At 48.3% G+C, this 27,435-nt stretch overlaps 1 protein-coding gene across 7 annotated transcripts in view; it reads right to left on the bottom strand.

Moving 5' to 3' along the window:
- Positions 1 to 27,435, bottom strand: part of FRMPD1 (FERM and PDZ domain containing 1) — a 48,811-nt gene that overhangs the window by 18,502 nt on the left and 2,874 nt on the right. For 3 of the 7 annotated variants that reach the window (XM_038171299.2, XM_038171300.2, XM_038171295.2), the window contains exons 1-8: positions 22,204 to 22,320; positions 10,760 to 10,903; positions 5,975 to 6,079; positions 5,333 to 5,607; positions 5,042 to 5,199; positions 3,358 to 3,460; positions 3,178 to 3,223; positions 246 to 353 (exon numbers count right to left, since the gene is read on the bottom strand). In XM_038171299.2, the coding sequence (XP_038027227.1) occupies positions 246 to 353; positions 3,178 to 3,223; positions 3,358 to 3,460; positions 5,042 to 5,199; positions 5,333 to 5,607; positions 5,975 to 6,007 (723 nt within the window). In that variant the 5' untranslated portion in view covers positions 6,008 to 6,079; positions 10,760 to 10,903; positions 22,204 to 22,320. Of the gene's footprint in view, positions 1 to 245; positions 354 to 3,177; positions 3,224 to 3,357; positions 3,461 to 5,041; positions 5,200 to 5,332; positions 5,675 to 5,974; positions 6,080 to 10,759; positions 10,904 to 22,203; positions 22,321 to 27,435 lie in introns of those variants that run through there. The other 4 variants (XM_038171302.2, XM_038171296.2, XM_072031370.1 and 1 more) reach the window with 4 other exon arrangements.

The following is a 27,435-nucleotide window of genomic DNA, read 5'->3' on the forward strand; positions in this document are numbered from 1 at the left end:
GATATTTTTCATTAGCCCTAATAAGAAAATGAAAGATAAAGCCTTCTGGAGATGCCAGCACTTCACCGAGGAGCACAGGAAACAAGATGGGACCAAATGCCTGGATAAAAATCCAAGTCAGACAAGCACAGTGAAGGTACAGCCACTCTGTGGGTCCTGGCCATGTTGACCCAGCCCAGCATGGGACCCATTTCTTCTCAGCACACAGTGCTCACAGTGCCCACATGCAGCCACACCCCACTGACCTGTGTGTGTCCATTCACCAGCACTTCCTCTGCAAAACGTACTTTCACAGGGTTTGTTTTCAGCCTTGCCCTCTTCTCTGCAGTGAGGAACGATGACTTAGGCCCACCCTGAAAAGATAACAGCACTCAGTTGGCAGCTCGGCCTGTTGTACCTATGCACAGAAGGAGCAGCCCACAGTATAGTCATGGGTGCAATCACAGCCAACGCTGCTTCCACCACACCACCTCGCACCTACAGAAGCGGGAGACGTTAGGAGCCTCTCATCTTCCTGCACGATCCAGGCATGCTGCAGGATTTCAGAACTATCTGGGCAGTCACTGAGCCCAAACCCAGCTGCCCAATAACAAGTGGACAAACATGCAACACATACTGTGCACAACCAATTTCACTACATATTTGTACAGTTACTGTGTTTAAGCACCTGCCCAGCTCCTGCAATGAAACCAGGATCCTGCAGAAAACCTGTTAACCCAACAGCTGGTTTGTGATGGGTATGTGTATATATATATATATATATATATATATATATATATATATATATATATAAACACGGCATACCATAAACTGCCACACACAGAGTGCCTGAAGTCATAGACAAAAACTCTTCTATCAACGTATCACATGAACACAGCAGTGTATGTAGCACTGATGAGATTTCTAGAGCATACTGACCTATTGCAAGTGTTTTAAGAAAACTGCAAGGCTAAAAAGACAACTTGATGTCATCGTGCTGCTGTCACATAACCACAATTTCACCATGACACTTTCACAAGAGATAACACGAGCTTAGGAACCAGAACCACTAGGTTTTTGCACCAATAGGTCCCTCCTCTTGTAAACCATGATATTCCCTACAGAGATGCCAACAGGCGATCAGAGACAGCATCTCTTAGTATCCACCCAAACAGCTTCCAGGTGGAGCACTTATCACAGTCTCAGCAGAGGCACAAATGCCTCCCAGCCTGCCACAGAATCATCTTATTCCAAGTGCATTTGGCAAGGACAGAGGAAGAGAGGTGGGCAGGAGTCTCTGTGCCCTGCCAGCAAGTCCTTCTAGAGACTGCCAGGGCACAGAGAGCATCATGCCCATCAGCTACTCCCAGGAAAGCCTAGAACATCCTGTCTGGCATGGCCAGAGCAGCCACGTCAGAGGGTCTGATAGCCATCAGTGGGAGTTGTTACCTCTCAGCTCTAAGCACAGCTGCCTTCAGAGTGGGGCAAGAGCCAACCCCAAACCCAAGAGATAAGCTGTGGCTGTACTTGGAGGTGTCCTTAAAGTGACCTGCAAAGGAAACGACAAAAATGGATTTGTGTCCCATTTGCTTCTAAAGCAATGCATAAAGGCCTGTAAAGGGTTTTTCCAAATCTCATAAAGGGTTTTTCTAATCTCTTTTTCTCTGAAAAGCAGTTGCATTTCCCCTTGCTGGCTGACATTCAAGTCCTGTACATCTCTCATTTTTCTTTTATCTCCAAAGCTAGACCAAGCATTGGCAAGACTTACTGATGTACTGGACATGGGAAATCAAATTAACAAAAGACAGGAAGCCACCATTCATGGGATTTGCCTAACACTTTGGCTTTGTGCACATCTGTTCAATGCCAACACCTAGGGGACTTTGTGCAGGAAAAAGGTATTTAGGAGGCTTTGTCTTTAGTGCATTTTCACTGAACTGTCAAGAAACCTCATTAACCTTAAACCTGAGAGCTCCAGCAACAATTCTGAAGGAAACCAAACATTTTTCTTTTTTCAAAGAACAGAGCTAAATTTAAAAGTCCAAACAATCAAACGAAAATAACTTCCCAAAATGCTTTGCTAGAGGGAAAAAAAAATTATCTCCTACAGGCCACTGTCATACATCAAAAGAAGCCAAAAAGCACACAAACCCAATTTTGTCCTTGCTTTGCAGCTCAGCTTTTACCCACTTTGAAATCTATGTTGGCACACACATTATGCTGGCAGTACACCCCTGCTGGTGATTTTTACACTGTAGGAATGGGCAACCAGCACTAAAGTTTGTACTAAAACTTGGCTTCTCTTCCCAAAGTAGGATCAACACCCAGGTCCCAGACCGTCCTAGAGATAGATCAGGGAAGCACAACCCAGCCGGCACAAGCATGCTTGCTTGCTCAGGAGAGAGATGGAAGAGTAAAGAGCAGGGGACGAATTTATAGGCCATAGGACGAATTTATAGGCTCAGCCCAGTCACAGGGCCTGCTGAACTATCAAGGGGAAATCCTCAGGTGATTAGTACTGAATCCTCAGGTGATTCAGTACTGAATAGGCAGGCAGAGCCCAGAGAAAAAGGGATAAACGTTTTCCTACAGTCAGAAGGAGTGCTAGAAAGCACCCGAGGCTTGAGAAAAACTCAAGAGCTTTAAAGGAGTGAGGGCAGGGTGGTGGTGGGGGAATTCCACAGCCTCAGCATTTGCCTTACAAGTCCTGGAGTGTAGAAGGCTTCCTGACCCCTCTGGGGCCAAGACAGCTGTGGCACGTGGGGAGCATTCATGCTGCTCCTGGCGGGCTGGCATGAGACATGGCATGCTGGGTGAGATGCCTGTGGCCTTGGGGGAGGCCTCCCCATGGCCATGCCCTCCTGGCTCACAGGGGGCTGATGCAGAACCATGGCCAGTCACCTCCTGAGACCTTCTCAGGATGCCTCTGGCTCCAAATCACTGACTGAGCCCCCCACATGGGGCAGATTCTGTGGGGGCTCTTGCCCCCTGACCAGGGGAGCTGTGAGGCATTACCACTGATTATCCCTAGAAGCACTTCAAAAGGCACACATGTGCACAAAGGCAGTAGTTCCTTGCAGCTCCCTCACAGCTTCGGCCAAGCCCATGCATCCTGCAAGCCAGCCCATCTGCCCCACCTTCCCAGGGCTGCCCAGGATGGGAAGCACAGCTGCTGAGAGTGCTCGAGAAGCCATTTACCGACGTGCTGCGCAGGACGGTTAGGAAGAGCTCGTCACCAGCCTCCCTGTAACAGAGACAGATGCAATCAGCCAGGGTCAGCAGCTGCTCGTACCATTGTAAACCCTGGTGAAAGTGGGTTCCCACACTTCCACTCTTTGCCCCCGTCCCCTTGTCTGGACAGGGTAAACAGGACCATACCTGATCATGTCAGCCACCCGTTCAATGGACATGTCCTCTACCATGGTGGAGTTTATCCGGAGGAGCTGGTCACCTGGCAGCAGCTTCCCATCAGCAGTGCTCCCTGTGGACAATTGGCACACTGTTAGTCATGGACTGGCAGACCTCCTTCCCAGGGGATGCACACTGAGCTCTCCTCTTCCCACCCACCACCCACTTGCCTCAGCAACTCCCTCTGTGTGGCAAAATAAAAAGGGGCCAAGAGGCTTGGGGCGCTGGTGTGAGCTGGTACACTCAGCCTGTATTCACACCACCTAGCCTGGGCTGCTCTCTGGCCACCAAACCTCTTAGCAGCCCTCTTGTGCATGCCTTGTCCATTGTCACAGCACATTATATAGCACTCACAGGCACTGTGTGCCTTGGGCATAGTGGGGATGTTCATAGGATCTTGGGAGGTCACAGGATGACTGAGAGGGATCACCAGACTGCCTGCTACACCTCTCCCTGGGAGAGAGAGGCTATGCTCCTGGCATAATGATGGCCCTTGGCCACCCAGGAGAGCATGGAGGTCTTTTCAACCACACTGGTTGCTGTGAAGACCCACAAAGAGGTTTTCTAAAGACTAACAGCCACAGGACCCAAGAGGCTACAGAGCAGGTAGACTTCTGGTCTGAAGAACAGAATTGTGCAGGCAGCCCCTGGCTCCATTACCACAAGCCTACTGGTCAAGGTATTTTATTTCTCCACCAGACAGGTTTGCCCACATAGCACACTAGCACCCAGCACCCTGGCACACAGAAAAACGCAGAACATAAAGACAAAGGGTTGGAATTAAACACAGGACTCGTAGCCATGGCCAAGACTTAAAAGGACAAGTTTCTCTGTGTCTGTTTTAATAAAACACTGATGCTTTCAAATTAGGAAAAAAGAAGAGCCTAACAGAAAACACTCCATCTACACTTTTTACCCCTGAATACTCAGCTAATTTAGTCACAGGTTTCACATGGGGAGATGTCACAGCCTACATAGCCTGCTGGAGTCAGAGCCCAGACCACTCTTCAGCTACCTTTACCACACCATCTACCTGTCCAGCTTGGGCAGTTTTTCCTCTGGCTGTCAGACTGTTACCAATGGGGTACAAAGCAAGATTTTTGTGTATCTATTAGGAAAAACAAACAAAAAAACAAACAACAAAAAACACTTTAGAAGCAGAGTTATGTCCCTTCTTATGGGGAAGAGTTGATTTGCTTGACGTAAGCAGAACTCCAGCTAGATTGCCTGTATCTAGCAGTGATCCTCTCTCTATTACAGGGCATTAAGCCCAGACAGCATTTTCGGCAACAGGATCTCACTGCAGAGTAAGAACTGTAAGATTAGATAAAATTCTTCCTTGGCATTTCAAATTCAACTCCAAAAAGAACTTTTCTTTCAAACAGCTTTTTGTGTCTCTCAAGATCAGCTGTGTCTGAGTGCAACCAAACAATTCATGGTGAAGCTGGCACTGTTTTAGATTTCCTCTGTGCTGTGAGAAATCAGACAGATGTTCAAACATTCTGCATGTCACAGGCACACAGGCTTTCTCTCTTCAGAAATCAAGGTTCACGTGCTAACCATAGGCATCTGGCAGAAGTTTATCACAAAGGCTATCTGGGACAGCTCAGGCTTCTCACACACATGCTTGTAGGGAGAAGAAAATGGTGCTTACCTGCAGTGACAGATGCAATTGTAAGAGGAAGGTTTGGGCAAATCTCAAAGCCATAGTGATGGAGGACCAAGTCTTTGTACACTGTGACAGTGAGCCTGACATGGCTGGCAGGCTGGCCTCTGCCATCCCTGGTGGCATTTGTCACAGGCAGTCTGCCACTGTGAGACAAGAAATTGGTGATTAATTAAGATATAGTCAGAAAAAATGTTATCAAAGGGGCTTAGGTTCCACAACCCCCCGATTTCAATGGGCTGCACAAATATACATAGAGGTCAGAACTCTTTCGGATACCCATGGGAGTCTCCATGGTGGGCAGGCCAGCAGTGCTCCCCTGGGCTCCAGGGAAATGTGAAGATAACAGGCCAGCAGTACCAGGCAGTTGCAGCCACAACTCTTTCAGCCACCTCAGTCCAGTGGTTGCATGGAAGGAGAAATCCAGGTGAGCCCCACAGCAAGCCCTGACCTCCATGGGTCCAAGCAACACCTTCACCCAGCAATGTGGTAAGAGAATTTGCAGCTCTCAGCTCCTGCCAGGATTCCATCCAGTTTAATTTTGATTCACAGACCTTAGAAAAGCAAAGCAGATACAGGCCACGATCTCTTGCAAATGCAACACTGCCTTGTCCTTAAGACCTGGGCCAATGCCAAGACACAAGAGTTACAAGCCCATCTTCAAGCACATTTCACATTGAACAGTATTGTGTTTCTGTAGGTATGGTTCACAAAATAGGAATGGGTGAAAGAAGGAACATTTGGCCCACTTGAAAATGAGGGAGATGCTTGAAAACACTGCTTATTTCTATGGAATGCAGTATGCATATTTTGAAGGAACTGTAACAATGAGCGAGAACTGTGACCTATGACTCTCCACGTTCACTGGAAACAAGCTTGTGCTGTCTCTGATCAAAGCTGATCAACAAATGCAATGTTTACCTGGACGCACCATCCCGGGAGCGATGAAGCCATTTCGCTACCATTTGCTCTATTCTACATGCTTTACGTGTCTGGATTAAGTTAGTCTCCAAATCTTCCATTTATCTGAAAGTGACAGAAATCACAGGAAAAAAATCATAAAAGATTGAAAAGTCTGAACAGTGCCTAGAAGATTTAACACCACCAACTCACAACTCCTGTTTCCCGTGCCTGCACTTTTGTTTTGTCCAGAGTGATGGTTATACTGCATTAAATCCTCATAGCAGAGGACAACCTAGTAGTCTCTGCAGTCCTTTCTCAAGGTATCTGGATCCTGCAATTAGTTCTCTCAGAAAAGGGAAAACTGAGCTTTCTTATGACTATGGGAAATGCCTGGGATCTCCAATTAATGTGGTCCTGCCCAGGACCACATCCGGATGGTTTTAAATATCTCCAAAAAGGGAGACTCTAAACCCCTCTGGGCATCCAGTGCTACTACTGCTCAGTTGAAAAGTGCTTCCTGATGTTCACTGGGAACCTCCTGTGTTTCAGATGGTGCCCACTGCCTCTTGTCCTGGCACTGGGCAGCACTGAAAAAGATTCTGGCTCCATCTTTGCACCCTCCATTCAGGTATTTATACATATTGAGATTCCCTCTCTGGCACTCTGTTCTCCAGCCTGAACAGTTTCAGCTCTCTCAGCCTTTCCTCATAAGACAGATGCTCCATTTCCTTTATTGTTTTCATGACCCTTTGCTGGATATTCTCCAGCAGCTCCATGAATGCCCTGGGGAACACAGAACTGGACACAGTGCACTAGGTGTGGCCTCTCAAGTGCTGGAGAGAGGGGAAAACGATCACCTTCCTTGACCTGCTTGGCAATACTTTCTTTCTCTAATGTAGCCAAGAGTACAGGTGGCCTTCTTTACAGTGAAGGCTCACTGCTGGCTCATGTTCAACTTGGTGTCCACCAGGCCCCCTAAGCATTTTCTGCCAGGTTGCTTTCCAGCTGGGTGGCCCCAGCACATCCTGGTGCCCGGAGCTGGTTTTCTCCAGGGGCAGAACTTGGCACTTCCCCTTATTGAACTCTGGGAGGCTCCTAACCCAGCCTGTAAAGGTCCCTCTGAATGGCAGCATGACCCTCTAGCCTATCAGCAACTCCTCCTGGTTTTGTCATCTGCAAACTTGCTGAGGGTACACTCTGCCCCATCATCCAGATCATTAATGACAACACTAAAACAGGACTGGACCCAGTATTGACCCCTAGTATACAGTGCTAGTTACTGGCTTCCAACGTGAACTTCCAACTCTGGGCCCAGCCATTCAGCCAGTTTTTGTTTCACCTCACTGTCTGCCCATCTTACCTGTATATCAGCAGCTTCTCTACGAGGTTCTCATGGGGAGCAGTGTCAAAAGCCTTAAAAAGTCCAGGTAGATAATGCCCACTGCTTTCCCCTCATCCATCAGGTTGGTCATTTCATCATAGAAGCTTATCATATTAATGAAGCATGACCTCCCCAATGTGTATCCATGCTCACTCCTGCTGATGATTTTCTTGTCCTTCAAGAACCGACCCTTGACTGCCTTCGGAAGGCAGATAACTAGTATATCCCCTCATTGTGAGGGGTTTCCTGGGATTAATATAACCACAGAAATTAAACGTAGAGCAGTAAGGAAGCAGAAAACTGAGTGGCCAGTGCAAGCTTCTGCACATAGCTCACAAACTTAAATTGAGTTCATAAATGATCTCAAATGAATTTCTCTAAATGAAGTTCATAAACTTAAACCTGTCTCTGGTAAAACTGATCTAGAGTACTGATGTCTACTAATGCTAGAACTCTGAACATACGTGGTTCCAGAAATAATCAGTGAAGTGAATGGCTCATTCTGGATCTTCTAATTAGAAGTTCTAGTTAAGCAATATGAAAATGGTCACTCAGCCAACCTGTTCCTTGTGCTTATACCTCCTACTGTGAAACCTATGGGATGGGGCATGACACAAGCAACGTGGTGAAAAAGTGTATCTACCAGAGTAGTAAGGAATGACACCCAACCCTCCAAAATAGGTTCTGTGAAAAAGGTCAGGCAGTCAAAGACCCAAATGAAGTGCCGTTATACACAAATGCACACAGTATGTAGTAACAAACAAGAGGAGCTGATAGCCACTGCCCAGCTAGAAAACTGCAATTTGATTGCTGTCACGGAAACTTGATGGCATGAATCAAATGACTGCAGTGCAGCAAGCAATGGCTATAAACCATTCAGAAGGGATAGGCAAGGAAGGAAAGGTATGGGAAATGCGCTGTGCAAAAAATGGAACTGACTGCACAGAGAACAGCAACGCACAGATTGAGAGCTTATGGATGAAAAACAGAGACTAAGCCAACAAAGGAAAATTTGTGGTTTATGTCTACTACAGGCCACTCAATCAAGGAGAGGATGCTGAGAGGAGTTCTTTCTTCAGCAACAGTAAATATCATGCTCACAGGCCCTGACCCTGCTAGGGGACTTCAACCAACCTGATATCTGCTGGAAAAGTGGCACACCACACTGTAAGCAGTCAAGGAGACTACTGTAGTATGTTGACAATAACTTCTTAGTACAGATGATGGGAAGACCAACAAGAAGAGAGATGTTGCCAGACCTGTTATTCACCAATGTGGAAGAATTTACGGGACAGCTCAAGAGTGCAGGTAGCCTGGCCTGTAGTGAACATGCCCTGGCAGAATTCTCAATCTTGAGGGATACAGGATAGGCAAAAAGTAGAGTTAACACCCTAAACCTCAGAAAGACAAACTTTAGGCTGTTTAAGGGACTAGTTCATGGGATCTCTCGGGAAACTGCCCTAAGAGATGAAAGGGAGAATGAGAGCTGGGAGATATTTAAAGACATTTTTCTTCGGGCACAAGAGCTCTCAATCCTGACATGCAAGAAGTCAGGCAGGGAAGACAGGAGACCAGTTTAGCTAAGTCAAAACCTCTTAGCCAAACTCAAAGCAAAAACAAAGTGCAGAGGCAGGAGATACACATGCTGGAAAGATTATAGAGAGATGGCCTGAGAACACTGGAAGTGTACCATGAACCACAAGGCACAGATGGAGCTGAACTTGGACAAAGATGTGAAAAATAATCCAAAGGTTTCTTCAAGTACACAGGACAACAAAGATAGATAAAAAACTGTGCACCCCACAATGAGTGGTACAGGAGACCTGGCTACAATCAACATGGAGAACTCAACTTCTTTGTCTCGATCTTCACCAGCAAGCTACATCACCCAAGCTGCAAAATCCAAAGACAGGTACTTGGAGAATGACATAATGCTGATGCGCCAGGGGAGTTTTAGGTTGGATCTTAGGAAGAACTTCTTTACCGAAAGGGTTGTTAGACACTGGAACAGGCTGCCCAGGGAAGTGGTGGAGTCACCATCCCTGGAAGTCTTTAAAAGACGCTTAGATGTAGAGCTTAGGGATATGGTTTAGTGGGGACTGTTAGTGTTAGGTCAGAGGTTGGACTCAATCTTGAGGTCTCTTCCAACCTAGAAATTCTGTGATTCTGTGATTCTCAACATTTTTGGAGATGACATCAAGTTGTGTAATGCAGTTGACATGCTGTACAAAGGGATAGCATCCAGAGGGACCTTGGCAAGCTTAAGAGGTGGGCCCGTGCAAACGTGAGGTTCACCAAGGTCAAGTGCAAGGTCCTGTGCCTGGGTTGGGACAATCCCAAACATGAATACAGACTTGGTTACAAGTGGATCTTGCAACCCATGAAGCCAACTACATCCTGGGCTGCATTAAAAGCAGCATGGCCAGCAGGGTGAAGAAGGTGATTCTCCCCTTCTGCTCTTCTCTCAGGAGACCCCACCTGGAGCTATGTCCAGCTTTGGTGCCCCCAGCACAAGAAGGACAGAAACTTGTTAGAGCAGGTCCATAGGAGGGCCACAAGAATTATCTCTGATCGTCCAAAGGGCTGCTCTCATCCTCTAATCTTCAGATGGCTGGAACACCTCTCCTACAAAGACCGGCTGAGAGAGCTCGGGTTGCTCAGCCTAGAGAATAGAAGGCTCTGGAGAAAACTTACACAAGCCTTCCAGTACCTAAAGGGGTAAAGACAGGGAGGGACTCTTTAGCTGGTAGTGTAGTGACAATGGGCAATGGTTTTAAACTCAAAGAATGTAGATTTAGATTAGATATTAGGAATAAATTCTTTAATACAAGGGTGGTGACATATTTGAACAGGTTGCCCAGAGAAGTCATGGATGCCCTATCCCTGGAAGTGTTTAAGGCCAGGTTGGATGGGACTTTGAACAAACTGGTCTAATGGAAGGTGTCAAGTGGAAGGTGTACTTGCTCACAGCAAGGGGACTGGAACTAGATGATGTTTAAGGTCCCTTTCAATCCAAAGCATTCTGTGATTGTTTTAGTCCTTCTGAAATGAAGAACTGTGGCACTGAAATCCTCTGGCTCAGATTTATTTAATTCATTATGACTTTAATTGCAACTAAAAATGTTAAAAAAAAATGCTGTTTCTTTTGAAGATGTGAAGGTCAGGTCAGCTTCCAGACCCCTAACATAATCTGCAGGTCTACCTCTGCTCTACAAAGTCGGCTCATTAGTAATTTTAATATCATACCTTCCAAGTTACAGAAAGCCTGTAGCCACCATTCTTATTACTTGTTCAAATGCTGTAAAGAACTGTGGGCTGCAGGTGGACCAAATGCAAAATGAATCAGAAAATGTTTGCATCTACAAAAAGTTATAAATAATATCAACACTTTGTATGTCAAATATTGACAAAGAAACAATCACCTTTCACACTGTCTTCCACTCAATCTGCAAGATTTGTAAGTCCTCAGCTCTTGATCTTCTGCTCAGACAGTAAACTCAACACGTCAGGGACATTCTTTGTTCTGCTGAGATGACAGCAGCTGCTGATCCATGGCAGAAGCTCTGCTGCAAGAGAAACATTAGTAAGTGAATATCTGAATAACAAGGTATAAAAGAGATGCTTGGAAGCTGACAGAAATGAGGCATGAGACATTTTGTCTGAACACAAACTGGATCTCTATTCCTCTTCACATTCTCCACTCACTACATTCTTCCTAACAATGATGAAAGGATGGGACCAACATTTGTTGATTTCTCTTTTCCTTCCCCGGAAGCTGTTTTGGCCCCTTTCACTACCCAACCACATAGCAATGGACAGAAAAGAGGGTCATAAAATTCAACCCTTCATTTCTTTCATGAGCATTTTTTTGGCTGCTCTTTCTTATGCAGCACAATCAGAAAGTGATTCTAGCCACACTGCTCCTACACCTGCCTCTGAACAGCATCTTTGAGCTGAAATGAGCATCCTTGCAATCAAACAGTACTTTCTGAAGGAAGAAACAGATTATTGGATAGGAAATCTGGCCTCTTTCCAGATGGGTGACTGGGGAATAATCATAGCACAAGTACAAGCATAGCAGTTCTGCAGCCAGGAAGACATAAATCGGACATTTCAAGCCAAGGCCTAATCATTCATCATCTACACTTAACATCACTCTTTCAGTCAAAATATTTCACCTTCTCTGTCTGTAGGCAGCCCTAGACACTGTTACACGTGTGTCACAGTGTGGCCGCTCCGTCCTCTATCCCTGCCCCTTCTATTTTTCTTCTTTGCAGAAAGGACAGACTTTCCTTTCCATACTTGTGCTGCCCTTCATAAAAAAAAGGATTTCTGGAGGAGGTCTGAGTCCACATGACAAGGACAAAAATCTTGAAGAATGAACATAAACGCTCAGAAACCCTTGATGGAATATAAAAGAAGAAAAAAAAAATCACTCTTCTTCCTGTAAAACATAACGTTTGAGATAGGCGTCTCAAAAGAGAATGCTTTGGCAGTTATTTCTTCAAGCAGTGCAAAACTCAGTGCAGTAGGGTTTGTTTTCTTTCTCAGGGTATCCCCTGGGCACGCAGGCACCTACACGTGCTGTGTGTGACAGGGTTATCCCTTTGCATGTGCAAACCAAGCTTGTGTGACTGGCACCTCCTCTTTGCTTCAAAACATCCCCAGAAGAGCTCTAACCGGAGTCTTTTTCCCACTTGCACCTGCCATTTTGAAACATTTTTGGATCAAGTCCTCAAACACATCATGGAACTGCTTGAGTGGACCAGAATCGTAATACCAAAAGATCCTTAAACTTTGTTAGAGGAAAACAAGACTTAGAGGAAAGCAAAGAGCTGCACAAACAGAAACAGTTGAAATAACCTGTCATAAAACATCTCTAGATGTGGTCCAGCCTTACTGCCACTGACCTGAATCACAGGTCTTCTAGAAGCATCATTCTCAGTGATGACTACAATACAATCAAAATAGTGCACCCTTTCCTTCCCCAGTTCCCAAACCCCAGTACAATAACATATACTGACAAAGAGCTTCTTCGACCTCCCAAGAGGGAGGCTTAAAGAGCTTCTTTAAGGCTTCTTCGACCTCCCAACCTCAGGCCAGCTTCCTAGTCACTCTGCAACAACGCTTGCAGGCAGAGATAATCATGGAAGTACATAGTTCAGGCACCCAAGCTCCAGCTAATACTGTGCAGCCCCGACATGAAGCCTTGCCATGCTGAGCTGAACTGTCTGACCATGGAAGACACTGAAACCTTGCCTCTGGCCACCCTAGCATGCCATGGACCAAATACTAGCAGCAACCTCCACAGCAGCTGGGGTGTTGAAAATACAGGCAAATAAGATTCAATGTCAGTCACTGCCACGATCCAAAGCATAAATACAGCCCTTTGTGTTGGTTCTGTCTATTTTTCATTTAAATCAAATCTCTCTTTTTGTGCATGATCAAAACCTGAACACTAGGTTAGATCTTTAAAAAAAAAAAAAAAAGCTGTATGTTGTCCCTCAGGAGCAGCTCAAAGTTCCTAAAATAACCTCTTGTCCTCTTCCCAATTGTCCTTTATGGGGCTGTTGAGTCTCACAGAAGCTGCAAGACTGCTCCATTCATTGAAGCTAATTAGGCCTCAGCATCTTTTCATATCCTTTGATGGACAGCTAACTTCCTGATCAGATCTCTCGGTCTTCAACGTAATCCTAATGATGTTGAACTTCAGCAGTTCCCCCGGAAAAGGAGCAGAGGTGTCTCTGCCTTGCATGCAGTGCTACGGGGATACTATGCTCTACAGCAGTGAAAGCCACTAGAGAATGAGCTGTGAAAAACCATGACACGGCTGTGCACTTCGAGATGTCTTCTGCTTTTGCCTTCTTGTGGCAGAGACACGGCAATATAAACAAGTCCACAGTCCTGCTGGTATCCAAACTGCAGCTATTCCTGCTGAAAAGGCTTGTGCAGGAGAATTTTACCTCCAATGTAGCTGGCGACTGATCCTCAGACAGTGCAGTTCGGAGACAAAGCGGGGCTGCTCCCTGCACAGGCTACCCAAACTCGTTAAGGCCTGCTATTCCCTAGAGACCAGTCACCTTCTACGTGCTGCCATCACAAGCTCTAAGAAGCAGAAACTGCAGCAGCAGAGCGTTTTCTTGTGCAACGTGGCTGATCTTGGTTTGGAGAACAGCCCAGAAACACTCTAGCTTACAACTCAGCCTCTCTGCTGTCAGGAAGTGTCAGAAAGCCCCAGTTTTCCCACCTGCTTTCAGAGATCAAAAGGACAGTGAATAAAGGGTTCAGCTCAGGTGCTCTTTGAGGTCATCCCCAGGCAATGAACACGTCTGACTCTGGAGGAAGGCTGGGCTCCTACAGGACAGTTTGGGATCCCTCGGGCAAGGGATGGCTCTCCACTCTTGACAGCGTAAGCAGGCGTGGAACCAGGCAGATGCAGGTTCAAGAGAACAGGCAGGTTCTCACACAGCCAAACTCATGTCTCTGTGACCTGCCAGGGTCATGGAGCGGGTCCCCTATGGGGTAGAGAGGTATCAGGGAAACTAGCCATGTCTGTCCTCGATTCTTAAACACTTCTTCTCCTGCATGTGCCATCAGAGGGCAAGCCCGTTCCTTGCTTTCCAGGCAGACAGTAGAAAACTAAGCTAATTCCTGACAAACGTAGTCATTGTGAGCCTGAACTGCATCAGAAGACACTTTTGGGAGGACTGGCTGTCTCTGCAGCAAAGCGTTTGAAGGTCAGCCAGTCCTGACAAGTCACCGGGACAAAACAGTATTTTACAGACATTCCACATACTAGCTTCTAAAGATGTTCTCTGAGATGTGGTCAGAGGAGATAGCTGGTCCAAAGGACCAGGATTAAACCTGCAATGGCAACCTGCACTCCCATCAGAACGTGAGAAAGCCCCAGCCAGGAGGATGATACTAGAGCCCCCTCCCCAGAACATTGTCTCCATTGCACCTGCCAATAAGGGCTTTCCTCTTCTTTGGAGACATTCTACCCACAGCACTGACCCTGCAGTGCTGCTGAGATGCACACACCAAGGATTCAAGCTGTGCCATGAGGCACGACAAGCTGGATGGCACATGAACACAGAGGAAAAGCACATGCCTGCAGCTGCAGCCCAGCAGCCAGCACTCGCCCACTACCTCCCAGGTCCCACATCTCCTGAGACTCTCCTCAGGCTCGCTCCCATGCTAACACAGCAGATACTGACAGGGCAGGCCTCATTCCTCCTCCAGTGGACACGACTTTTACAGAAACCAAAGACTGTTACATCCCCATCACAGCTCCCTTCTTCCACCTCTGTAGTGAGGCAGGTGAAGATTTGAGGAAAAATAAACAGGAGCACACAGGCTGGGGCAAGCTATGCTGCTTTCGTTATTTCAGTGTGATTGAGCTGTTGCTAACAAGTTTTCCACAATCACACAGTTAAGTAACATGCCTTTGGAGAAGAAAAAAAAAGCATAACGGAGGGGAAAGGAGAGGGGAGAGAGTAAAGAATCACCATGGTCATCCTGTCTCATAAGTCAATTCAGTATGAGGAGTAGCTCTCCCCGAGCAGATCTATAACTCTTCCCTGGCTTCCGCTGAAACAAGCTGCATTCACACAGACTTGCCCAGCTCACAGGACAGCCCAAAGAGCCCAAATGCATTGTGGTGTCTCCTGAGGGGCATGGGCCTGCCTGGGGCTCATCCCAAAGAGTCCCTCTCTATGCTCAAAGGGCAGGCAGCCACAAACATCCTTTTCTGTCGGTCCCCTCACCCATGCAGCAGTGCAGATTCTACTCATGAGGAAAACACCCCCATGACACTGTTCAGCGTTGCCAGATGTCTCTAATGGGATTTAGACTATCCTCCACGCCCTTATGTCAGCTACTTTTCCAGTCACCCTGGGGCTCTCATTATAATCGCTTTGGTACCACAGAACAGCCTGCTCTCTTACAAGGACTTTACAACTGAGCTGATGTCCCCCTGACTGTACGACTGTTCCGAGTGTTTTTCCTCAGCTTCCCCATGTCAAAAAAGCTCATCTGGGACAAAGAAATTGAAAAGCTTTGACTTGGTTAAAAGGGGAAGGAACCCTACAGCATCAGTCGGTGGGTCAGCAAGCCCATGGCCTAGCACTGAGGAGCAGGTGACAGTTGCTTTTCTGCTACCAAGAAAGGGATCTAGCACAGTCCACGTGACTTACAGCTTGTGTTAGCAAAATGTCCTCCAAGGTCTGTACACACACCCTTTTACCAAGCTGTTTCTAGAACACCTTAAAAACAACCGGCATTGGGTGTTTGTGTTGGGGTTCTGGGGGAAGGCAGACAACAGTGACGACATGAATTCCTCTTGTGGTCAACCTTCCTCTGAAAGCTGGCAGACGACGCTGATGTGTGCTCTGAACAAGTACAACCCCAGCCTCACTGCTTCCCTGCTCAGGGAGATAACAGGCAGAAGAACAAACGTTGCAAGAAGAATAGGTCTGCGGCATCACAGGACCCTTCCCCTGACAGTGCAGAAGCGTGGACCACATCCCTCCAGCCTGGTCCTGCAGCACACCAGCAGATCCTACATAGTCTATTGTACAGCCTGTGGTTCACCTCCTGCCATGGGCAGCCAAAAAGAGAGCCTGTGCTGCTCCGGAAACATATGGTCTTCTTTGCTAAGCAGCACCAGGCAAGTCTAGCAACAACTAATTCCTGCTCCAATGTGAACAGGCCTTCTTCTTGTGTTCCAGTAGTCACCATTTCTGATTGCAATGCTTTCAGTGGGGGCAAGCAAGCAAGTTCTGGCTCGTCAGGTGTTGTCACTAACCACCTTAGAAAAAAGCACCAATCCAACTTAGTTTTTTTTATATAGCCATCAATGTATCTTGGGCTTCAGGTTTTTGTCTTAACAGAACAAAAGGACTTTTTGCATGAGTGGTACCTCACACCTCAAGGAACGAGACACCACCATCAGCCCACCCACAGAGCCAGGACCAGCCTCTGACCCTGTGGGTCAGGCCCTCACTAGCTGAACGCGTTGCAGCAGCCTAAGGGACTTGTCATTTCTAGTCTGCAGCTAGTAAAGTCATAGTCCTTGACCGGACTCCTCCTCCCACAACATACCATATCCGCCACTTTGAACTGAGGAAAACAAGGCAACATGGTAATGAAGCTCTGAAACATTTCAGGAGGTGCAGTCTGTGTCAGAAACACGATGTGTCCCAGTCATTGCCCCCAAAAAGTGCTTCCAAGTCATAGCATTATTTCCTTCTTGTTTTTCTTCTTGTTTAAAATGGAAAAAAAAAAAAAAACAATATTAGCGCTGGTTTTTTTTTTTTTTTTTTTTTTTTTTTTTTTTTAATATCAGGGAGAATTGCCACTTGCCTTTCTGACTCTGTAAAACAAACAAACAAAAAAACAACAGCCAAAAAAAAAAACAACAACACTACTGCCTTTTAATCTTAATGAAAACCCAGGTTTTCACCTAAAAACAGGTGCTGCCAGGAAAACAAACAAACAAACAAAAAAAACAACCAACCAGCCAAAAACAACAACAACAACAAAAAAAACCTGTCCACCTTGAAGTCAAAAGCCTTCACCACAGAAATACCAAGCACTTTGGAAATGCAGGAAAGACAAGAGTTTCTCCTTCAGGCCTTCTTGCTGGTGAACCCTGCCTGATGAATATGCTGCACACAGAAAAGGATTTCCAGGAACATCAGGGATATCTAAAGACACACCACTCATGTTGCCTCTACTTGGATATTCCAAATACCCCTGGAAATCCTATGGTCTTTCTGTTTTCCACAGTGCTGGTCAGCAAGGATCAGGTTTCCCTCAGACTCACTCTGGCTCACCCAGACCACAGCATCTTCACAGGTGCCTGTCACTTGGGACAGAGCTTCTCAGGGCCCCAGATTCACCTTTCAGGTGCTCTTCACAGCGGAACCAGCCTTGCAACATACAATCATAGAAAATCCCGAGTTGGAAGGGACCCATAAGGATCATCAAGTCCAACTCCTGGCACCACACAGGTCTACCCAAAAACTCAGACCGTATGACTAAGAGCACAGTCCCATCGCTTCTTAAATTCTGACAGGCTTGGTGCAGTGACTACTTCCCTGGGGAGCCTGTTCCAGGGCGTGACCACCCTCTTGGTGAAGAACCTCGTCCTGATGTCCAGCCTAAACTTCCCCTGCCTCACCTTAACACCATTCCCGCAGGTCCTTTCACTGGCGATTACGGAGCATAGGTGAGTGCCTGCCTCTGCACTCCCCCTCGCTAGGAAGTTGTACGCTGTGATGAGGTCCCCCCACAGCCTCCTCTTCTCCAGGAGGAACAGGCCAAGCGACCTCAGCCGCTCTTCTTACATCTTCCCCTCTAGTCCCTTCACCATCTTCATCATCCTCCTCTGGACACTCTCCAACAGTGTTGCATCCTTTTTGTACTGTGGTGCCCAGAACTGCACACAGTGCTCGAGGTGAGGCGGGACTAGCACAGAGTAGAGTGGGACAATCACCTCCCTCAACCAACTAGCGATGCCGTGCTTGATACACCCCAGGATACGGTTGGCCTTCCTGGCTGCCAGGGCACGCTGCTGGCTCATATTCAACTTGCTGTCAGCCACAACCCCCAGATCCCTCTCTGCGGGGCTGCTCTCCAGTGTCTCATCGCCCAGTCTGTACGTGCAGCCAGGCTTGCCCCGTCCTGGGTGCAGGACCCGGCCCTTGCTTTAGTTAAGCTTCATGTGGTTGATGATCGCCCAGCCCTCCAATCTGTCCAGATCTCTCTGGACAGAGATGATTAGCAGATGTGTCCAGTGGAGCTGCACGGCCTGGGGACGAGTTGACCATGGAGGAGAGGAATGTCATGAGACCGCTCAGCCTGCAGACACACCGTCCACTGGCAGAGGTACAGACTCAGCCCTGCTGAGGACCTGTGCAAGGTGGCTCCATGCCCCACCCCGGAGGAGGAACTTATTGCAGCAGAACAGAGGAAGGGACACAGCAGCTATTGACAAGCTGAAAGACGAATCTGAGGGTCCAAATGAGCCATGCCCTCCACAGGAGTTACCTAGAGTAGCCACTGCCCAAGAGGCCCAGAAGAACCACTGCCATTTGGAATCTGTAAGCAAAATCCAAGTAATGCTTGGCAAGATCTGAGGAGGCAGGAGCACTTCTTGCGGTTTGCCTGAGAACAGGCACAAACAGCAAGCTGACAGTGTGCTACCAGATAGTCGTTAACACAGTCCCTCTCATTAGCCTGACCACTCTTACTACTGGTGCCCAGAAGCTGTTACTGAACACAAGCTGTTGGCTGCTGTGCAGCTCAGCCAACCTGCAGGGCCGTGCCAGCTGCTGGCTTTTTGTCGGCAGTCATTTGCAGTACTTTGGACTATACCATTGCACCTTCATACTGCTTTGGTTTAAGAACTTTCTGCAGACCTAAGAGGATTCAAGTCCAAATTAGTTTCAAAATACAAGGTTCTAGACATAGTATGGAAAGAGTTTACGCACCGAATAACAACACTAGCAAAGACCTCACATTCCTGCCTTGCGCGTAGATTCAGAACAGAAGACGAGAGTAGTAAGAATAGTGCCATGGGCCACTACACACAAACCAAAGAAAATTATACATGTTTTTGAGCAAGGGGGAGAAAGGAGAAAAATCAATGCCTCTCTTCCTGTATACCTTTCACTTCTAGAACTAGACTGGTGTGGAAGTGTGTGAAGACTTTGATCCCTTCAGTTATATTTCTCTGGACAAGAACTACCAGCATATAAGGAACTGTTCCCCTTTAATTTCACACAACCACGGAATTGCTCAGGTTGGAAAGGATGTTGGAGGTCATCCAGTCCAACCCTCCTGCCCAGTAGGCTCACCTATAGCACATTGCACAGGATGGCATCTAGATGGGTTTTGAGTATCTCCAGAGAAGGAGACTCCACAACCCCTCTGGGCAACCTGTTCCAGTGCTCCGTCACCCTCACGGTAAAGAAATTTTTCTCATATTCAGCTGGAACTTCCTCTGTTGCAGTTTATGCCCATTGCCTCTCGTCCTGTTGCCGGGCACATCTGAAAAGAAACTGACTCCATCCTCTCAACACCCTCCCCTCAGATATTTATAGAGATATTGATGAGGTCTCCCCTTGGTATCCCCTTTTCCAGGCTAAACAGGCCCAGTTCTCTCAGCCTGTCCTTGTGTGACAGGTGCTCCCGTCCTCTAATCATCTTAGCAGCCCTCATCCGAACCCACTCCGGTACTTCTATGTCCCTCTGGTACTGAGGAGCCCAGAACTGGGCACAATACTCCACGTGTGGCCTCAGCAGGGCCAAGCAGCTGGGGAGGATCACCTCTCCTAAGCTGCTGGCAACACTCTTCCAAATGCAGCACCTGAAGTTTGCACAGCATGGAGGGAAATTCACACACACACAAAGCAATCCTGTGCAGAACTCCACGTACTGGCACTGGTCTCCATGTTCTGGTGCAGACCTTGAACCGAGAAACATGCCTCTGAAATTCAGCACTCTGCAGTATTCCCAGGATCTTCCTGTGGTCGCTCATGCAGAAGAAAACTAACCTGATCATGCACAAGCTCAGGGCAGGCAATGTAACAGGTTCTTCCACGTCTGGAGGTGGTCGTCACTTGTGCTTGGGGTTTTATCAAGCTTGAGGACTACATGTTGGGAAACAACTTCTGCATAACCTTTCAGTAAATGATATGAAAGGAAGATTAAAGAAAGGAAAACCACACGCACTTAAAGAACACTGACGTGGGAATGTCGTGCTGCATACAGAGCCGTTCATTTCACAAGCAGCCTAGGAATCCTCTTCAGTTTTAACAGTATCAAGCTCTTTGGAAGCATTACAGCCCAGATGGCTAAGCAGCACTAAACACACCGCCCTCTTTGCTGGCAGTTTGCTTAGAGAGTAATTTACTAAAACTTAGATGGGTGAAGTCACCTAGGGATGGTTAGATACATTAGATAGCACGACGCTTGGAAGCATGTGCCATATGCCTGCTACCAAAGGCTACATTACGGAAGCAAAGGAGTCTCTATGGCAAGCTCCACACTTCACTGCAAGCCCAGCTGCAACTGAATGCTTGCGGTTCTGCTGCCCAGCTGCTCTTCCCCACAGCAGCCATAATTGGCACAGAATGCAGCTGAGAGGCTCTGGTGGAAAAGAATTTCACTTGCTATTCCCTGGAAGTTTTCACTGGCTTCTTTCAAGCCTCCTTTTCTTCCAGAGCACTCCTACCCCAATAGTCAATCTGAGAACCCATCTCCACACTGCCATCTCTACCATCCCCTTTTGCACAATGGGGCCAGCACCTCGTTTTCAGTTATGCCGAGTCCTTGCAGATCGTCCCAGTGCCTCTCCCCCCCCCCCACCTCCAGTCTTCCCACCCAATTCAGTCCCTGAGCTTACTCATCACAGGCAATTCAGGAACAGAGAACTGGACCACAAGTGAAGTGCCTCTCTAGTTGATGTCAGGTAAAATGTACACAGAGAGAAAAGTTCCGCTTTGCAGGCTTCTAGATTTTTTTTCCCAGCTTTGATTTTTATCAGGTTGTATGACAGCCTTCTCAACATTTCATGATTTGCCTTGTTACAGATCACCCAATATGGGAGTGGGAACTGCAACAAAGGAAAAGTGGAGAAAATGGTTGACTGAGGGCTTCGTATCTCACATCACTACACTTCATCTCCAGTTCTGCAGATTCTTCTGCATCGGTAGGACTGCTCCTCCAGGAGGAGACCCTTGTAGCTAACACACTTCCTGGTATTTCTGGTCTTACAGCCCCTTTAGACCATTGGTCCGATATATATCTCACAAACAGGGAAGTCTGGAACCCAAATCTGCCACGAAGGAGAAACCTCAGATAGTTGCCCATTGCTTTAGTTACAATCACCTTCAACAAAAGAGCCACAAAGCACACAGAGCGTTATCAAAAACACAGAAGGCAGAGATCAACACCTACATCCAGAACAGGTTTCTCAGGTGGAATGTGGCAGGTGCGTTTCAGTGCTTAGATAGCCACCGTAAGCACGTACAAGTGGAGCAAATCCGACCAAAATCCATAGCACCTACCAGACAAACACGCACAGGGTGTCTGATCCTACCTACTGTCCCCTGCAGAGTTCTGATTTCTGCATGTCATCAGACCCACACAGACCCTGCCTCTGCACAGCAACACCAGTGCCCTTGGTCATGAAGAACCCCTCTGGAAACCAGTTTACCCACCACTCACATGTTGAAGCCGCTTTGACTTCAGCTCCCTCAACCTCAGGTAAAATTGCTCCCGTCATATTTTCCCATTGCGGTTAAAAAGCCGGTATCACGCACTGAATTCTACAGCTGGAAGCCTTCTTTGAGAAGAGGGGAGCATCTAGAGCTTCTTCCCACGCAAAGGAAAATCAGCCCACAGCATTTGGTGCGAGAGCGAGATCAGGCCAGGAACAACCAAACAAGTCACACGCAGACAGCCACGCAACGTTCAAGGTCGTTAGCATTTCATTCAGACTGACGGAACACAAAGAGCTGCCATGCAGGTAGGCACGCATTTTTTGGCTAAGAGAGAAGAGCAGGACGCGAGACCACACCCCAGAGCCGCTGTTTTTCTGCTGGACCCGACGCAAAGCGGGGCAACCTCTCCCGCTTTGTCCTGGGCTGACCACTGCCAGCAAAGCCCCCGCCGTGGCTCTCGCGCCTCAGCCGGCAGCTTTGGGCCGGGCAGCACCGAAGCCAACCGAGCACGTCGGGAGGACACCGGGAGAAGCCCGGGAGAAGCCGCGGCAGCGCCGCGCTGCCCTCGCCCCCCCCCCGCGCCCCTGCCTTGCAGCCGCGGCTCGGGCGGCGCCGCTGGGAGCGGAGCTCGTTACCTGCTGCGCGGAGGCGAGCGCAGAGCCGCCGGCGACAGCGGGACAGGCGCGGCCTCTGCCCGGAAAGGCGGAGCCGGGGCGGGGGTGCTGGGGGCGGTGGGGGCAGGGGGCACCGCCCCCGGCCCGCCCCGCGCAGGAGGGCGCAGCGGGGGTCCCGGCGGCCCTCGGCTCCGCGCCGCCCCCTCCCGTCCCTCTTCCTCGCCGCCGCTGCGCCCTGCTCGGTCCCGCTGCCTGCCCCTTCGGGGGCGGCTGTCCCGCTCTCTCGCCCCCCGCAGGTCTCCTCCGCGCAACCTCCGCTGTTTCGGAGAGGCTCTTTCTGACTGTGCGCCGCGTCTCCGGGCAAGTCTCGGGCTTGCTCAGTCTCTGCAATGTCTTGAGGAAGACAAGTCCGGAATCCTTACAGAGGTGAATGCGCTGCAACTCTTTGCCCCGGGTAAAAGCAGCAGCGAGACTGGGAATGCGTTCCCCAAAGGCAGACACAAAACACATTTACACAACATACCTCAGCGAGATGAAAAGAGATGCATGAAGCACCCGCAGAAACACAAACAGCACCAACGGTCTCATCCTGTTCTCGCTGGATGCTTGGCATGAAGGTCCATTACTGAGAAAACGATGTATGGATAGATATATATACGTACGCACACATGCATGCAGATATGTGTGTTAGAAGTAGAACACTTCACTTGGATGGGACCTTCAAAGATCATTGAGTCCAGATGCCTGACCTCTTTCAGGGCTAGCCAAAAGTTAGAGCAGTTATTGAGGGCGCTGTCCAAATGCCTGTTGAATCCTGACGTGCAACCACCTCCCTAGGAAGCCTGATCCAGCGTCTGACTGCTCTCATGGGAAAGAAATGTTTTCTGACGTCTGGTCTCAGCCTGCCCCGGCGCAGCTCTGTGCCATTACCGCGTCTCGCCATCAGCTACAGGGAGCAGAGGCAGGCACCTCCCTCTGCGCTTCCCCCCTCCTCTGGAAGTTGCAGAGCGCAAAGTCACCCCTCAGCCGCTTTTTCTCCAAGCTAGAAAACCTGAGTGTGCTAGGAGACAAAGCTGCGCATTTCCAACCTCACCTGCAAGGGAGACCTCCCTCCCTTAGTAGCACCTCTGCCTCTGATTGCAGCTCCTGCTCACAGGCAGCGTAACCCCTTCTGCACCCAGGCCTCCTTGCCAGGTTGTTCCTGGGTCACAAATCACCAGTGGTACCAGCAACTGTGATCTGAAATTTCCCTTTATGCCCCTCAGTCCTGCTTGCCCTGGTTGCTGGCGCCAGCAGGTGGGAGCCCCTCGCAGCAGCAGCACTGCTCCAGCTGCTGGCACAGCCCGCCTTGCACGCACTGAGCTTCACGCAGGCACCGGCACACAGCTGCCCAAGGCTGCCCTGGTCCCCCCTCAACAGCCAGTCCCTCCGGTGGTCTCACGCCTTGAGACCCGCACCCCCTGGCTCCCCAGCCACATCCCCTCCTTGCCCACTTGCCCGGCTGGATCTCCACTTGTGCTTGCACGCTCACGTGCACACCCGCGCTGCTCCAGGTGCTGCACCACTGACACGTGGGCCCTGTGACCCTGTGCACACATACACTCCAAACAGAGACCCTCCCCCAGGAAAGCAACTAGAAGTGGAGTTCAGCTGGGAGGCAGGACAGGCTGCCCCGATCAGGCAGACGGCATGGAAGACAAGCATCCTGACCAGCAAACCATTTATATGCTGCTGGCCCTTTTTATCCCATTCTCTCTCATTTTTCCCACATTTGTTCACCACAGGCTATCACCATCCCTGCCCTTCCCTACGTTTGGTTCCTGCCCTGAGCATCGTGCAATAAGTCCTCTGCAATCTTGAAATGCTCTTCTCCTGCACGCCATAGCATTTCCCATGCTCCTGGCAGGGACCCTCCTAGGTCCCAAGGGTGCTTGGGCTCTGACTCCCATTGAAGAGTTTTATGCCTGGACCCTGGGGCTGAGGTTCTCCTGAGAAAGCTCTGGGAGGGTCCTGGGTAGGGTACCCCTTCTGCTGAGCTCCTAATTTGAGTTTCCACCTGCCTTTGTGCTCCTCTGCTCCTCTGAGCTTGTGGAGACAGACCTTTGTTAGGCTGATGGCTCCTGGGAGTAAGTGGCACAAGATACTCTTTGGGTTCCTCCGCCACCATTGCCTCTCCGTGCTCCTCTGAGTGTGCAGAGCAGCTTCTATCACATAACACGGTGTGCTGTGCTCTTTCTCCTGATGTGGACAAAGCAAGTGGGTGTAGGGCTGCTTGGTGATTGCCCAGCACTGCACAAATGGGTGTACAGGAACCCACATCCACTGTGTCAGCTCTTCGTCTCCATCTCTGACACTAGCCTTCCCTGTAAAAATGCCCTGTTCTGTATTTAAACGCCTCTGCTACTCTCTGCAGCCCTTTATTTAGCATAGGGTTGGACAAGAAAAGAGTCGCCTACTGAAAGGTATTGATTTTTTCTGTTTTGTGCCTTTCTGGTTTTGCTTTTTCAGACTCCCTAATTAGTCAGAGTATTTCCGCACTGCGGGTCCTTCTGCCTTTACCTTTGTTCTTTTTTGCTCCCGGCTCAGGAACTGCTCGTCTCCCAAATCAACACTGATTGAAACTATCATTATTTTTCTCTTCTGCTGTTGTAAAAGCTGAATTTGTCTGTCACTGTTCATGACCAGTACTATTTTGTGATTGCTGAACTTAGCCAAAATTACATTTGCTCCTGCCATCTGTAACTAATATAGCATTAAATAGTGCCCTGGAATAGGTTTTGCATCAACTGCTGATTCATGTACCTTTCATGGACAATGGACAAGCATACATCTGTACCTACCAGTGCCGATAGATGTTGTTTCCAAAGCAATCTACACAGGAAGCAGAATCTGAATTAAAAACAAAATTAAACAATAGTTGTCTTTCATGTGGATGAAAAGTGGAATCCATTAAAAAGATGAATCAGAGCTCCATGTCAAACTATCAGATGCATTAGGTATCTACCTGTGTACATTGTAGAGCTGAACATGTAGTTTTCCTCTCTCTGAGTTTTCCAAGTTTCAGAAGTTTGGGAAACATCTATCTAAAAAGGTATGAGACACTTTATCTCTCAGCAGTGTTCTTCCTTGCCTGTGTATTCATCATGTCAGAGCTGATCTATAAAAGCCTTCCGTCTGGGGAAACATTGCAAAACCATGCGGAAGCGTCCAAATGGTTGATTCTGAGATGTTCTTCTGAAGAATGCAAGAACAGTTCAGATGTGTGGGGGTTAAACTAGATGGCCCACAATTTGGCCTTGAAACTTGTGACTTCCTTCTTACACCTTTGACAATGTATTTCAAAGGCAGAAAGCTCAAAAAGGAACCCACACATTTTATATCTGTTGTAAAAGGCAAAAAGGGGAGAGAGTGACAAGAGAGATGCTTCTGCTAATGAAAGTGACCAGAAAACATTCCCAAGTGACCAGAAAACATTTCTCCAGAAGGTTCAGGCTCGCTCAAACTGCAGACACACATCATAATACTCTGTCATTCTTAAGAGTAGCAACTGCTTCTCAAAGTCACCCACACAAATGATACAAGTGATGGTCCCTTTCTTGTTCTCCTCAGTATAAAGTGCATTAAACTTTCAGAAGACATCAGAAATAATTTTCAATCATGTCTGGGCAGAACAGGAGGAAAAGCCTTCCCTTGGAGTCCTAGCAGAGCCAGGGTACCCCCTTGGAGCTGTAGTCCCAGGCTAGAATAGGAAAACGGGACTGGCCGAAGACCTGGGGTGTTGAGGACATCCCTGGGATTCCTGAATCAAGAACCGATGGGTGATTTCAAACTGTCTGACCTCACCTGGGTTGACTAATGCAGATTCCAGCCTGACTAGTCAAATAACACTTCTCTAAGCATTGTCTCTCAGAAAAGAAAACGTACTTTGCAGGTGCTTACTTTGGCACCAAAAAGCTCCTTTGCACAAACAAGAAGAGCCCCGGACTCAAGGGCTGTCAAAGGATCCCCACTGACACACTCCAAGACAGAGGCCCCTGCCCAGTCCCTTCTGGAAAAGGTAGCTTGGCCACGTGTGGGGGGTGGACACCCACCCTACCCTGACCACCCCACAGACCCTGCCAGGAGCATGGGAAATGCTATGGCGTGCAGGAGAAGAGCATTTCAAGATTGCAGAGGGCTTACTGCACGATGCTCAGGGCAGGAATAAACGTGGGGAAGGGCAGGGATGGTGATAGCCTGTGGTGAACAAATGTGGGAAAAATGAGAGAGAATGGGATAAAAAGGGCCAGCAGCATATAAATGGTTTGCTGGTCAGGATGCTTGTCTTCCATGCCGTCTGCCTGATCGGGGCAGCCTGTCCTGCCTCCCAGCTGAACTCCACTTCTAGTTGCTTTCCTGGGGGAGGGAGTGTCCTTTTCATGTGCAGGTGTTTTTTGGCATTTCAGAGACAGAAAGAGAAGCAGAATAAGGTTGTTTGGGCCATCTGAGTTTGTAGGAGTGCTGAGGGGGTCTGTCTGTGTTGGTGTGTGTGGCCAGCCATGTACCTAAGTGTGTGCATGCACCTTCTGGTAACACACATTCAGATTTGCTCCTGGCAAATCCTGGAGATGCAGCAAACTTGCCACTCTTGAGCTGCTGGATCCATCATCCCCTGACAGGGAACAGCCAGAGATCATGTCTTTGCTGATGAGGCAGTTGCAGCACTGTGGCAGAGGCACACAAGGGAAGATTGAAGCATTACCACTAGTAGTACCCAGTAGTGGTAATACTGAAGTATTACCCGAGTATCTGTCCAGGTGTGTTTTTTCCCCATATTATCCACTTGGTTTACATAACACAGGACAGCGGGCCTGAATGCTGCTTTATTTGTTGTTACTTGGTCTGCAGGAAAATAACATCTCTCCCACGGTCCTAATGTCACCTAAGGATTCCACTTTCTCCAGGAGTACCATGTTGAATGTACTCCTGCATGAGAATCTATGCAGTCTCCTTCCTTACGCCTAACAGAGGTCACTGCAAGATAGTATTTTAAGTCTCTTTCTCCGATTAAGCTCCTTACCATTCTGCTTCCCCTTCAGATTAGGAGTTGACAGCACTACTACAGCAGAGCATTCAAAAGAGTAATGTAATTTCCATTTTGGTCTCTGTCATTCAATGCAGTTATCTGGGCCAGAACATCTTCCCCCCTTGTACAGTCACCAAAAGAACCCTGCTTGGCTCTGCTGACTCTCCTGGACCTAAGAAGCAGACATG

Source organism: Anas platyrhynchos, chromosome Z (assembly GCF_047663525.1).
Source record: "Anas platyrhynchos isolate ZD024472 breed Pekin duck chromosome Z, IASCAAS_PekinDuck_T2T, whole genome shotgun sequence".
Classification (NCBI taxonomy): Eukaryota; Metazoa; Chordata; class Aves; order Anseriformes; family Anatidae; genus Anas; species Anas platyrhynchos.